The sequence below is a fragment of the Podarcis vaucheri genome (genome assembly GCF_965113315.1).
Source record: "Podarcis vaucheri genome assembly, chromosome: 3".
NCBI classification, from domain to species: domain Eukaryota; kingdom Metazoa; phylum Chordata; class Lepidosauria; order Squamata; family Lacertidae; genus Podarcis; species Podarcis vaucheri.
In genome coordinates this window covers 41153529-41167084 of record NC_138761.1, presented here as the reverse complement: position 1 = coordinate 41167084, position 13556 = coordinate 41153529, and the positions used below count along the sequence as shown (strand labels likewise).

The following is a 13556-nucleotide window of genomic DNA, read 5'->3' as shown; positions in this document are numbered from 1 at the left end:
GAAATCTCAACAACACCAAGCAGTTATGGAACATACAAAAACCTCTCACATTAATCCAGCATTTTTCACAACAAAGGATCCCAAAGAGCTTTTCAAACCAAGTGAAAAAACAGACTGCATTCTGCATTCAACACTGTCAAGCTTCAGAAACAAAACAGCTTCCAAAGTGAAGCTCAGCAATAACCCTCTATCCTCAGCACATGGCAGTAGCTAGTATTACAGGTCCATTAGTGCAGAAGCCACTTCAGGTACAAGTCAAAAAGATCAGCAGCAAGGAATTAGCAGAAGTATATTATGCTTTATGCAAAAGGAGCACCAATTAAATTTTTTTTAAATCAGCCCAACGCATTAACTCAAACCAGCCTTTGTGTTTAATTCTGGGCAGAAAAGAATAAAGCTGGGTCTGTGGGGTCAATCTAGGAAGGACTACTGAAATTTAAAAACTCTAGTTCATTCTGGAAATGCTCTACTGGTATTTCATTGAAAGTGGGTAAATTTGTTTTACCTGAAGGCCAAACATCAATTTATTTCCCCCAAAGGCACTCAAGGTGGCATACACAGTTCTCCCTCCCATTTTATTGCTGCCACAACCCCGTAGGTAGATTATGCTGAGAGTGAGTGACTGGCCCAAGGTCACCCAGTGAGCTTCATGGCTGAGTGGGGATTTGAATCCTGTTCTCCCATGGTCATAAACCCAATACACTAACCAGTACACAACACTGGCTCTCCACTGGATTATAAATAAAATCCAGTGGAGACACTGCCTGTTCACTGTAACGGTTGAGGAGGATACCAATGTAACCCACTAAACAACTTTTATAGGCATTTAATGGAGGAAAGGAGGCTCCTTTGATAATAAATGATCTCACTGGAAGAGGAAATCTGGAGGTACACAAGCAATGAGAGGTAGTTATGTTGAAGTCAATGGCTTAAGACATCCCTCCATTTTCAATTAGAGCCTTGGGAGGCACACACTCCAATTCTGGGAAGGAAAAGGGATTTAGCAAAGGCCAAATTTTAAAGCTTTTATTGTTTTTCTTAAGCAGGTTAATCCAACTCTCTGGTCCAGGCCTGTGGCTTCTTTTGTGAACAGCAAGCCGACTGGGGGCTTTTCACTGTTAGCTGAAACAGACTTTTGGACATATGCCCTTCACGGAACACACTTTACTTTTACTACTTCAAACATGCTTTGTCCAAAACTAAAAAATGCCCCTGTTTATTTACTCCTTTTAACGTTGATGATTTGGCATGGGAGAAAAACAAGCATTTCCCTCAGGCTGGAGGCAGTCTCTGCTACGCCAAACATTCCCTCTTTGCCTAACCCCATTTCACTTTGGTGAAACTAATTTTCTGCAGAGGAATAGGGTTTCCACATGTCCCTAATTTCCAAATACAGTCATCAGTGGTACACTTGGCAATAAGAGATATACTACAGTTCCTTTATCTCTTCTTTTCAAAAAAATTAAACCAAGCAACACCAGAGAAATACAGGTTAATACTTGTGGGCGTTTATTTTGGACAAAATCCCAAGGTGAGGCTTTTCCTGCAACAGGGAAAGGTGAGGTTACAGGGAACCAGGCAGAGGGCCTTCTCGGTAGTGGCGCCTACCCTGTGGAACGCCCTCCCATCAGATGTCAAGGTAATAAACTACAGTGGTACCTCGAGTTATAAACGCTTCAGGTTACAAACTCCGCTAACCTGGAAGAGTTACCTCAAGTTGAGAACTTTGCCCCAGGATGAGAACGGAAATTGTGTGCCGGCGGCGCAGCGGCAGCAAGAGGCCCCATTAGCGAAAGCACGCCTCTAGTTAAGAACAGTTTCAGGTTAAGAACGGACCTCTGGAACGAATTAAATTCGTAACTAGAGATACCACTGTATCTGACTTTTAGAAGACATCTGAAGGCAACTCTGCTTAGGGAAATTTTAAATGTTTGATCGTGTTTTTAATATTCTGTTAGGAACTGCCCAGAGTGACTGGGGAAACTCAGACAGATGGGCGGGGTATGTATGTATGCATGTATGCATGTATAAATAAATAAATAAATAAATAAATATCAATCACAGTAGTCAAGATTGTGATCCGGTTGATCCTAAATTGTCCAGCATCCATTGACCTTCAAAAAGCATGCTGCAATTACTTTCTATTGTTTTCAGAGAAGAACAGCACAAGATACAAATATGGTCTTAGTACATCCACCGATACAATGGGTATTACTTTTACCATCTACAGCAATTATGAATTTAACTTCATGCAAGTAAAATAGCTAGGCTACAATTGTTAGAATGTTGGACTAAGATCTGGAAGACCAGGGTTCAAACCTTCATTTGCCTATGAAGCTCACAGGCTATTCTTGGATCAGTCACCAAGTCTCAGTTATAAGCCCATCATAATACAACTATAACTGATCAGATACTATGTCTAAACTCAAGAGCATAAACATGTGAAAGCTTGCTAAAGGTAAAGGTAAAGGCACCCCTGCCTGTACAGGCCAGTCGTGTCCGACTCTAGGGTTGCGCGCTCATTTTGCTCAAGAGGCCGGGAGCCAGCGCTGTCCGGAGACACTTCCGGGTCACGTGGCCAGTGTGACTAAGCGGCATCTGGCGAGCCAGCGCCGCACACGGAAACGCCGTTTACCTTCCCGCTATAAAGCGGTACCTATTTATCTACTTGCACTTAGGGGTGCTTTCGAACTGCTAGGTAGGCAGGAGCTGGGACCGAACAACGGGAGCTCACCCTGCCACGGGGATTCGAACCGCCGACCTTGCGATCAGCAAGTCCTAGGCACTGAGGTTTTACCCACAGCGCCGCCCGCGTCCCTGTGAAAGCTTGCTAATGCTTGCCAAATTGATTCTGGTACAAAAGTGTCTACCCCCCCTCCCCCCGTGCCAATTTTTATGAATGGCTCAACAAGGCTTGAAACATTATAATGGCATTAACGATATAGTTGGTCTGCACCAACGTAGATGAACACAACAAAAACAGTTTCAGTGGCCTAAAACAGGGGTTCCCAAACTGTGGTTTGTGAACCACTGGTGGTCTGAGCTTCATTCAGGTGACCCACAGCCTGTCTGTAAAAATACAATTTAAAATCATAAAGCACCTATCACAGTGCATTAAAATTGCTACAATAGGCAAAAAAATTCCTAAGTGGCCTGTCAAGATTCTCAGCAATTTTCAAATGGTCTATGGAGAAAAAGGTTTGGGAATCATTAACCTAGAAACTTATAGAAATCCTTGGAATGTGCAAATGCACATATTAACATTTGGTTTATGGAACTATAGGAGTTTCTACACAGAAATCACATCTTTTTAAAAGTTTGCTATTCACCTTAGCCAGTCCCATTCTGGGACAAACAATGAAAGGAGAAGGGCAGTCCAGCATCCCGTTGCCATAGGTATCTGGTCGCCCACTGCAAGCTCACAAGCAGTACATGAACACAACAGCACTCTCCCCACTCATGTTCCCAGAAACGTATTCAAAGGCATACTCTTACCAATGCTGGAGGTAGTACAGAGCCATCATGACCTAGCCATTGTCAGTTTTATCCTTCATGAATCTGCCTAATTCATTTTAAAGTTGCTCAAGTGGATGGCAATCACTATAACTTGAGGTAGCAGATTCTGTAGTTAATGATTTGTTGTGCAAAGAAGTCCTTTTTGTCGGTCCTGAATCTCAACACTTTAGGTTCATCCATTTTTGCCACCAGAGCACCAGCAAGGGATGATGAGCACTTGTCAGGATCAGAGGGAAACCCCACCCCTCTGCCTCCCATCTATAGCTCTGAGCTGGAAGCAGAGGCATGTTGGCTTGCTCTACTTCCATTCCTGAAAGCGCGTAACAGGGAGAATGCTCTGAGCCCATAGTGCAAACCGGCGCACCGTCCTCTCCAGCCTGGAGCCGAGGATGGTAGGCAGAGGCTTGTTACTGCTGTGTACTTGCACCTGCCAAGTGCAGAGCAAAAACAATCTCAGGCTTCTGCCACAAATTTGGAATGGGGAGGGGATGGAATTCATCAACCTTCACTGGAGGAAACCTTGGACTCATCTCACTCTCCAGAGCCTGGTTAAACACTCAGCATTGTGAATGGTGAGGGAGACTATCAAACCCCATGAAAGTGAGAAGCAGAGCTGTATGTTGAGCTCCTTGGAAGTAAGGCATGATATAAAATAAACTTATGGTATCTCACTACAAAACTTTAAATGACCTCAGTCTGAGGTTTCATGTAGATGGTAATTCTCTGTGAGCATCTGGATGCAAGATGTGTGTGGTTTGGGAGTTCAGGTTTGGGGGCTGGTGCTTGAACGATATAGCTTGCCTTATAGATACAGCCTGAACTTTTCGTCATTTGGTCCTTTCCATTTCAGAATCACTTTTCTTGTTTTCAAGCAGATCATTTACCCCCAAGCCCAGTTGGTTGGTCAGTGCCATCTGATATCAGCCAGCTTCTTCCCACTGTCCCATGAGAGAGAACTCCAAGCCTTTGTACAGTCAGGGCACCAGGCCAGACAAAGACAGCTCAATGGGTTACTTATCTCTTTGCTTAGGGGGAACAATGAAAAGAATTTTGAGGGGGAAATGGGCATGGAAAGTGGCCTTCAGGTTAAAGTAACCATTTAACCATTACATGTAAAGCAGAATTTCCCATGAAGTCACACATACTGTATGCCTGACTTTCCATTCTGAGAAAATTAAAAAAGAAAAAACCTCTTTCTGTCCTATCATGAGGTGGTAAAATGCAAAATTCTGAATGCTTGTGTGAATGAAAGAAAAGATCTGAGACACACAAACTCTAGTGGAGAAGTTTTTCAGTTCTGATATTTTTCAGGTAGCACTGCAAGCTGCTCTCAGAAGATCTGAACATGTTCAATATATAGTCTATAACGTTTTTAGACAACCATTTCTCATGAACTGTTATTTCTGATTAAGCTTTTTATGCCTTCTTCTCTCAGTACATATAAAGAAAAGGGAGCACGAATGCATCTTCCTGCTGAACAATTTGTTCATATTGCAAATAAGGACCCCGCAGAAACAGACACAGGACGGCGATTTTATTAAGGAAACAGCTTTCTGGGTCAATTCGTTTTAATGTATGGTGAGATCATTGGGGGTTGTTGTTGAAAGGAATGATTGGGTGGGACACACACACACACTAATCAGGGATTTGCTTACTTCACCCCCTTTCAACTTTAATTAACTTTATTTTGGGAAATATATTCCTGTATATTAAAAGTGTGTTAATGGAACCACAATAAGACCACTCTTTTGAAAAGCATCCAAGGTCATTTTCTTGTGTTTGTGTGAAGGCAATCTAGTCAAGCTGTAACCAGTAGGACTCCATCAGTCAAGTCAGAGCCACTGCACAGCTTTTCTGTCACTTTTCCAATTCTTCCTTGGAGAAATATTCAGAACTCTATGGTGGTATTTCAGATGAAGGACCTGCTTGCTAACTGAAGCAAGCATGAGGAGCCTGCTGAATTTTCAAGGAGCTACTTTGATCACCATGGACAAAACAGGCTCAATGTGTGAGGCAAAGCCACCTGTGGAGGGAACAGATGTATCCATCTTTTGTTTCCTTTGTCTTTTGCTTTGAGAAGGGAAGCAAACTGAAAAGTCTGAACAAGCTATGCTAAAGGAAGCCTTGAGCTAAGAGATCTGGTGTTTCCAAAGCAAAAAACATTTTTTCTCCTATAGTAAAGACGTCCAGTGGTCTGCCCAACTGCTCAAAAATGGCACTTCAAGTCTTAGTAGCCCAAAGGCAGGAATGACAGATGAGATGACCAAGAGGAGTTGAGAAACGAAAGTCCCCCAAATATTGATCTTTCTTCACAGCAGGAAAATGTCTCTCTATTTCCTACCGAAGATCCTGTCACTTCCCCCTTTAAACACTGTGATTTATGACACTGCAAATTATGTAAGTCTTACAGGTGGAAGCAAGAAGCACCGAAGTTGGAGGTACTTAAACAAGACTGCGGAGGAGCTGAACACGGCAACTTTCAAGCTTGGGGCCTGTACCTTAAACACAATTGCTTCTTTTGAAGCTGCTCTAAAGAAAATGGGACATGGCAGTTTGGACAGAGTGTCATGACCTAACCCCCCTAGGGCTGTAGAAAGGAAGTGGTTAAAAAGTCTCCTGTCCTTTGCATCACTGGCTGTTCCAGAGATCAACGTGGGAGGCACAGGTGGGGGTAGGCACAGAGCCAAACCCCTCAACACTGCTGTAGCGGTTGAGACATGGCAAGACTCCAAAAATGCAGAATTTTCTACCTCCAGCCGACAGAGACAATACCCTGATGAACTGGAGTAGCATTCCTAAAAAGCAGAACTCCAAGCAGCCCCCTTAAACATTAGTACCTACTTTCCTTAACTATCCCACCCTAATAATGCCTTCTCCACATTTAAAGATCAGCCCTTGTTCCTCCCTGGCTGCCTGGCTCTGTTGCCAGATCCATTTCTGGCTTTCTCCTTGAGCTCCCCACTCACCCCCATCTCTCTCAGATTCCTTCTGGGTGGTGGGAAAAGCAAAGGAAAGCAAGGACAGGAGATGAAGCAGGGATACCAAACCTAATGTTGTTGTAGATGTGATGCCAGACAGAGCGACTACTCCTTTTGCCTATTCAAATTTGGAGGGGGGCAGGGGACTAGAATTCATCACTTCCTGCCTTCATCTAGTAGGCATTATTTCACAGCTGCAGTGAGTCACCCTGGAGTTAATAAATCAATGTGTGAAACTTGCAAGATACAGATTTGATATTCTGAAAGCAAAGCTGTGGAGCAGCAGAAGTCTTCCTTTTCAAACCTCAGGCATGTGCCACACTTAAAACTCTTCCCCAATATTTGCACAGAACATGATCTTCAGAGAGAAACACTGGCCTATGGCACAACATCTTAAGAGAAATGGACTACCAAGGGCTAGGCCCACACTGCAAGAGGCATCTTGTGCTGAAAGCCTGGAGCCTCTGATTTCTCAAGCAACGTGCCTGTGGCCTTTAGTAACCCCACAGCTTGCTAATATGAACTTCATAAACTGCTTTGACATCCCCATGGAAACAGAAGGCGAGGTCATAAATAGGGGATTAGCACCTCTTAACACAGAGCAAAGCAAAAGAGGCAACAGGGGGTTTAAGTTCCCCCATTAAGGGGCAAGGGGCTGCTTGGCAAGGAGGGAGGGCAGGATGGAGAAGGAAGAGAGCAACAGAGGAAGGGCAAACCGTGGGTGAACTACAAACTGTAGACAAAAGAGGAACAGGCACAGGACAAAGAGGGCAACAAATCTAATGAGCTCCTCCTTCCTGTCCCGTCCACCACCCACTGCCAATACCTAGACAGCCTGTCTATTTCAAAGCTCACACCAGCACAGAAGACGGCAGCGACTGTTTTCCCCAGCTCCATTTTTCTTAAATGGCACTCAGCTCCTTCAAAGTTGACAGTAGGCAAGAGAATTAATGGGAGAGGCAGGAAAGATAAAGAAGGCACCTTCTCTCTCTCTCTCTCTCTCACACACACACACACGTTTTACAAGGTCAATATAAGCAGGTTCATTCATGTGAAAAAAATGAAGAATGGAAATATCAACCTGTCTGCAGCATTTCTCAAACTTATCCCCTGCCCGTGTCTTAAGCCCTCAATATCTCATTTCTCTGCTCCAGTTCACCTCAAGCACTTGGCAACCAGGCCTGCACCAGTCAGCAATTGGCAATTCCACTCTTTTCATTCAACAAATCCAGTCACATTATCACCAACATAGCATAAAGAGGCTGCTTGCACTCTCTCCTCCCCAGGGCTAGAAAGGCCTGCTCCCCATTTTGAGAGAGGTTACATTATAAGGTCTGGCTCATGAATAAGTTTGTGGCCTTCACTCCATGCATTCTAATTCTGAAAACAACAACAACAACAACACCCCTGTTTTCAGAGGAAAACTGACCTGTTGAGCTTTGGTTTCTTGTTTTTTGGAACAAAACCTTCAGGAAGTTTAGGTTTATGATTTGGCAGCAAACCTGAAAATTGGGGTTGGGGAGGGGGAGAGATTGAGATGTCAGTTTGAGTAGAAAATGTATGCATAAGATCACAGCTAAAGTACATACACGCCCACCCCAGAGTGGGATGCCATAGGCTATTCTAGCTTACATACTAATCCCCAAATTATTGTTATTATTTAAATAGAATTATATTTTTAAAATGCTAGTTTTAATGTATGTATGTGTTTGTTTTTGCTTAAAATATTGTAAGTTGCCTTGAGTTGCCATAGCAAAAAAGTCACTAACACATTTATTAATAGAAACCTCACTCAGATTCCATCTATTCACCAAAGTACGTCACCAAAACTGACCAGAATTTTCAAGTTTCTCTCTTAGTCCAAAACTAAAAGCCTCAACTTCTCACTGTAGCAGTGTTTTTCTTTTTCCTCAAAAAAGAGATCTGTTTGACATACTGCAAAATAACTGCAACCAAACTGGTTTCTAGACTCCCTGTATGTGTCAAAATGCTGCCGATGGTAAATCTCTAGCCATACTGGGCAACATTCCAATATAGAAAACAGGAGTCTGTTTCCTCTGTGTCCTCCTGAATGGTTTATTTCACACACAGCATATGGGAGCCTGCCTAGTATTAAGGTCAAAGAACATAAGGAGAAGAGGTGCAGTGGGGAGGCTCCTGGCAGCTCTGATGCTGTTTTGCTCTGTTATACCTGGAGCACTAACAGGATTCAAAATCCAAACATTCAATGGGCTCTACAATGTTACACCACTGCCTAGCTAGCCTAACTCATTGTGAGTTGTCATATGCATCAAAAGAAGGGTTTAATTAACCAGTAACAGGTAGCCATTAATTACTCAGAAAATCATAGTTGGACTGACACTCTGTGGCATTGCAAAATAGTAGTCTGGGAAGCATTCTTAAGAAGCAAGGAAATCAGGATGGGCAAATCCTTCTGATCATAACATTATAGGGTCACTGAGTCCTAGTTATCTTTGGCAGCCCAGTTTTTGCATGTAATGCAATCCAACACAAGGAAGCCTCAAAAACTGAGGTTAGCTCCCAAGCAAAATGAGTTACCTGCTCGATGAGCCATTTTCACACACACTTCAACCTTTCTGTGCTCTTCCGTACAGAGGCCTGTGACTCTCCTGGGCAGCATCCTTCCCTCAGAGGTTATGAATTGACTGAGCAATAAAACATCCTTTAGAAGCAAAGAGAAGGGAAAAACCCAATCAACACCAGAGCATGAATGACATAATACCTGCAAAGTGATGTTTGAGCCAAAGCTTCCGAAAAGCAAGAGAGATTAGCAGTCTTTGATGTTTCTGCACAAACAGCTCCTACAACACTATCAGGCGTTTCCAAGGTGCTTTGCTCTATCTACTGGACTAAAAACCACTCCCTCTAACTTGCCATGGAATGCAGAGGATGGAAAAAGGGAAAGACAGTGTCATTTCAGTAGTGCAAGTAACACTGCGAAAGACGAATCATAAAATAATCTGAGCCTGAGCATGCCCATGTCAGTTACAAATTGGTTTCCATCCTGAAACAAGGCATTTTTTATTTCTTATATGTAAAGTTAAACCTGCCTGCTTAGTGTTATTTGTGCCTCTATAAAATGAAGAATCCAAAACATCACAATACCCTCCAGAAGAAAAATGTTTTGCACCTTTTTTGGAAATATATCCACAGAGCAATATTGCAACTCTACCTCAGAGGACATACCAGAGCTTTCAACCAATATCTTGTGGCAAAATGAATAACATACAGTATTTCTTTAGTGGAACTGGAACAATAGATATAAATTTTGCTAAGAGGAACATTATTTTAAAAGCTACGTTGAGTTGAGATGAAAGAGCAGGATTTAGGTAACTTAAAAGGCTAACTTGCACATAACTACATCAGCATGGGAGTTGTTTCCCCATGAATTCTTCCCATGCTGCACACAATAATTTATTTATTCAAGCCAAAGGGAAGTCTACTACAGGCAAATAGATAGAAATGCATAAAATAATAAAATCCTTAAAAACAAACAACAAATCACTCTTAAAAAGTTACTAATAGCAGCAGTGATTGAGTCTCTCCTCCCCCAAATGCCAGCTGATAAATATGCTTCTTAATTAGTCACCTAAAATATATAGAGAAACAGGGCCAGATGCACCTCAGTAGGGAGGTAGCTACACATATGAGGAGCTACCACTGACTATGGAGGGAAGGGAATTCCAATACACAGTTGGCACCAATTCTTGAGGTTTTCTGCACCCCTTGAAGGCCCATCTGTTTCCTTAGGCATTTGCTAAACATTAGCACTTCGATGGATTTTGTTTTTCTCTCTCTAAGAGAAGGTATTCTTTTTATCATTGCTATGTTTCATTTTATGTTGTTGATTGAATTTTAATGTACCCTGCACCAAAACTGCCTCAGCAATGAAGGGTGGGAAATAAATATTTTTAAATAAAATAAACACTGTAAACAAGTTTACTTTTTAGGGAACTGGGATGGGAGTGGAAGCTGCTTGAAAAGCCAACAGTCAGCTCAAATAATATGCACACCACCCACATGAGCAGTCACTTTGCCCAAGTAAGCTGTTTAATATCATTGGATTGACTCCTTGTTACAAAGTTTTGCAACAGTGTAATGTATGAAACAGCCCTGGGCCACCTCAAATGACCTGGCATTTGGGGACCAGGATGAAGCTTTCAAAGATCTAGGATTACAGCACACGCTCTTACATGTATTATTTTTGAACTGTATTAGCTTGTAATGTGAATTCCAAATCTTGTGTTTTTTGCAAAATGATAACCATTCCCCCCCCTTGTCTTACACACTGTCTGGTTTACAAGAATTAAAAAAAAAAAATCAATTTAACTGGAGTTGGAGAACTACCTAACAGCAATAGTAACTCTGAGCTATGTAAATGAAGGTTGTTTTAAAAGATTTGTGATCTGGTGTATTCATTTGGACCTAGTTGGTGTATTTGCCAAGTTTGATTCAATAAGCATCTCCTTATGAAAAAATATTTAATACAATGGTTTTAAATACAAAAATAAAAATACGAGTGCTATCCAAACAAGGACTTCTGTTAGTGCCAATAAGTTTGGCTGAATTTCCGCTCCCTGCACCCCTTTAATCTGCTCTGGGTCCCCCATGCTCTGCAGCAGATTTAGGGCATGAGGGGTGTAGTGGGGAAAGGAAAAAGTAAAGTTCCACTGTGGAAATGGAAATCCTTGCATTAATGGAACTATGCCCTATTGGAGAGATGTTGTTTGTAGATGACACAGCTTTGACAGGGGACTCTGAGGAAGCTCTACAGAGTCTCATCAACTGTTTTGCCCAAACCCACACGGAGTTCAGCCTTAGCATCACCCTGATGAAGACCAACATCTTGGGTCAGGACATTGCCAGTACTCCACACATTAGCACTGGTGACTACTTGCTTAAGGTGGTAGACAATTTTGTCTATCTCGGCTCCACCATAACCAGCAACCTCTCCATCGATGCTGAGCTGGACAAGCATATTGGCAAGGTGGCTACAGCAATGTCTTGCCTCTCCAAAAGGGCACGGGAGAATGTGATGATAATGACCAATACCAAGATGAAGGTCTACCAGGCTTGCATGTGGAGCACATTGCTTTATGGTAGTGGGACGTGAGCAACTTACACCCACCAGACATGACGCCTCAATGCCTCCCACAGTGTCAGGAAGATTTTGGGCATCACATGGCAGGACAAACAAAGTCCTCCCAAGCCCACATTCCCAGCATGTTCGCAGATAATCTACATTGGCTTGGTCATGTCCACAGAATGGAAGGTGGAAGCATCCCCAAGAACATGCTCTACAGGGAGCTGGCTTCTGGCACCAGGCCCATTGGCAGACCAACTCTGCATTACAAAGATGTCTGCAAATGTGACATAAAAGCTGGCAACGTGACATGAAGGCTGGCAACATCAACCCTGCCATGTGGGAATCCCTTGCGGACAACCACAGTGCCTGGAGACAGGGAGTCAAATTGTATTTCCATAGCAGTGACCAGAGGAGAAATGACCACTTGGAGGTGCGCAGAGAGAAAAAACGCCATGGTATATCTGCATCAGCAGACACCTTCATCTTCCCCAGTTGCAACAAAACATGTCTCTCCTCTCTCTACAGCCACAGCAGGCACTGTGACTCTCCAACAGTTTGACTTCACCCGCAAAGGCATATACTTTCACTGCCTCTCGAGGCAGACATATGCCAACCAAATTCTGTTAAGCCAGGTGGTGCAGCAAGCGGCTGAAAACTCCACAAATTTTATACAACCCAATTTCTCTCTTTTAATTTTTTAAAATTAACATTTGTACCCCATTCTTCAAATCCAGAGAATCATCAGAACAACTTGCAAGATTTAAAATCCATAGCACTAAACAATGAGATAAACACATAACGGACAAAGAGCAGAATTCAATCTCATTGACAAAAGGCCTGGGGGAATAGGTTCCTTTGGGAGCTGATGAGAGAAACTTGGCACCAGATGAACCTTCCAGGGGAGAGAATGGTGAAGTTGGGGCAGCATCGCTGTAAAGGCTCCATCTGTGGTCCTCACCAGTCACAGCACCTTGGCAGTAGCAGAATCCGATGAAGAGCCTCTAAAGCAGACCTGTGAGAAAGGGTCATGTGGGAGAAGGGGGCCCTTAAGTACCTGGGTCCTGTGCCAACTATATGTAGAGCAAAGTACTTAAAAAAAATACGAAGGCAGAAAATCTGTGTCAGGTAAATGGGATCACTATGGGGTTTAGTCATGCTGCTGCTCTCCTCAACATGCCCTCTGGCTTCTCAATCTTTAGTAGATCAGTGCCTGCACATTTCCAGACGTAAGATAAGATGTGCAAGCTTAAAAAGCACATCAACAGAAGTTTTAGAACACTTGCCAAAATGACTTTTGTAGCACTGCTATCAGGTTATTCAGAGAACCCATAACAACCTGCCCTCATTCAATATTTAATTTTATTTATTAAACTAGTATCCTGACCTTCTTCTGAAAAGAGCCCAGGGTGGCAATCATCAAAATGTTAAAACAGTGAACTGCAAGTGTGATGGAGTGTTGGGATTAGGATCTGGGAAACCAGAGTACAAATCCCCACTAAGCTCACTAGGTGATCTCAGGCCAGTCACCACCGCTCAGCCTAAACTACCTCATAGGACTGCTGTGAAGAAAAGATGAGGAAGGGGAGAACCATGTATGCCACCATGAAGAAAAGGTGGGAAATAGATAGATGATAGATAGATATAGATAGTCATACTTACCCCCTACTTTAAAAAAAAAAAAAACCTCTACAGAAGTGCTTAGCAACTTGTTGCACTGCTCACTTTATCAATCAAGTACAGTGGTGCCTCGCAAGACGAATGCCTCACAAGACGGAAAACTCGCAAAACGAAAGGGTTTTTGGTTTTTTGAGTTGCTTCGCAAGACGATTTTCCCTATGGGCTTGCTTCGCAAGACGGAAACATCTTGCAAGTTTGTTTCCGTTTTCTTAAAACCGTTAATACAGTTGCGACTTGACTTCGAGGAGCAACTCATAGCACGTGGTGTGGTAGCCTTT

General features: G+C 42.9%; 1 protein-coding gene across 4 annotated transcripts in view; it reads right to left on the bottom strand.

Moving 5' to 3' along the window:
• MRPS18A (mitochondrial ribosomal protein S18A) overlaps positions 1-13556 on the bottom strand; it is a 36580-nt gene that overhangs the window by 3025 nt on the left and 19999 nt on the right. For all 4 annotated transcript variants that reach the window (XM_082216275.1, XM_082216274.1, XM_082216276.1 and 1 more), the window contains 2 exons: positions 9054-9177; positions 7924-7996 (listed from right to left, as the gene is read on the bottom strand). In XM_082216275.1, coding sequence (XP_082072401.1) covers positions 7924-7996; positions 9054-9177 — 197 coding nt within the window. The remainder of the gene's footprint in view (positions 1-7923; positions 7997-9053; positions 9178-13556) is intronic.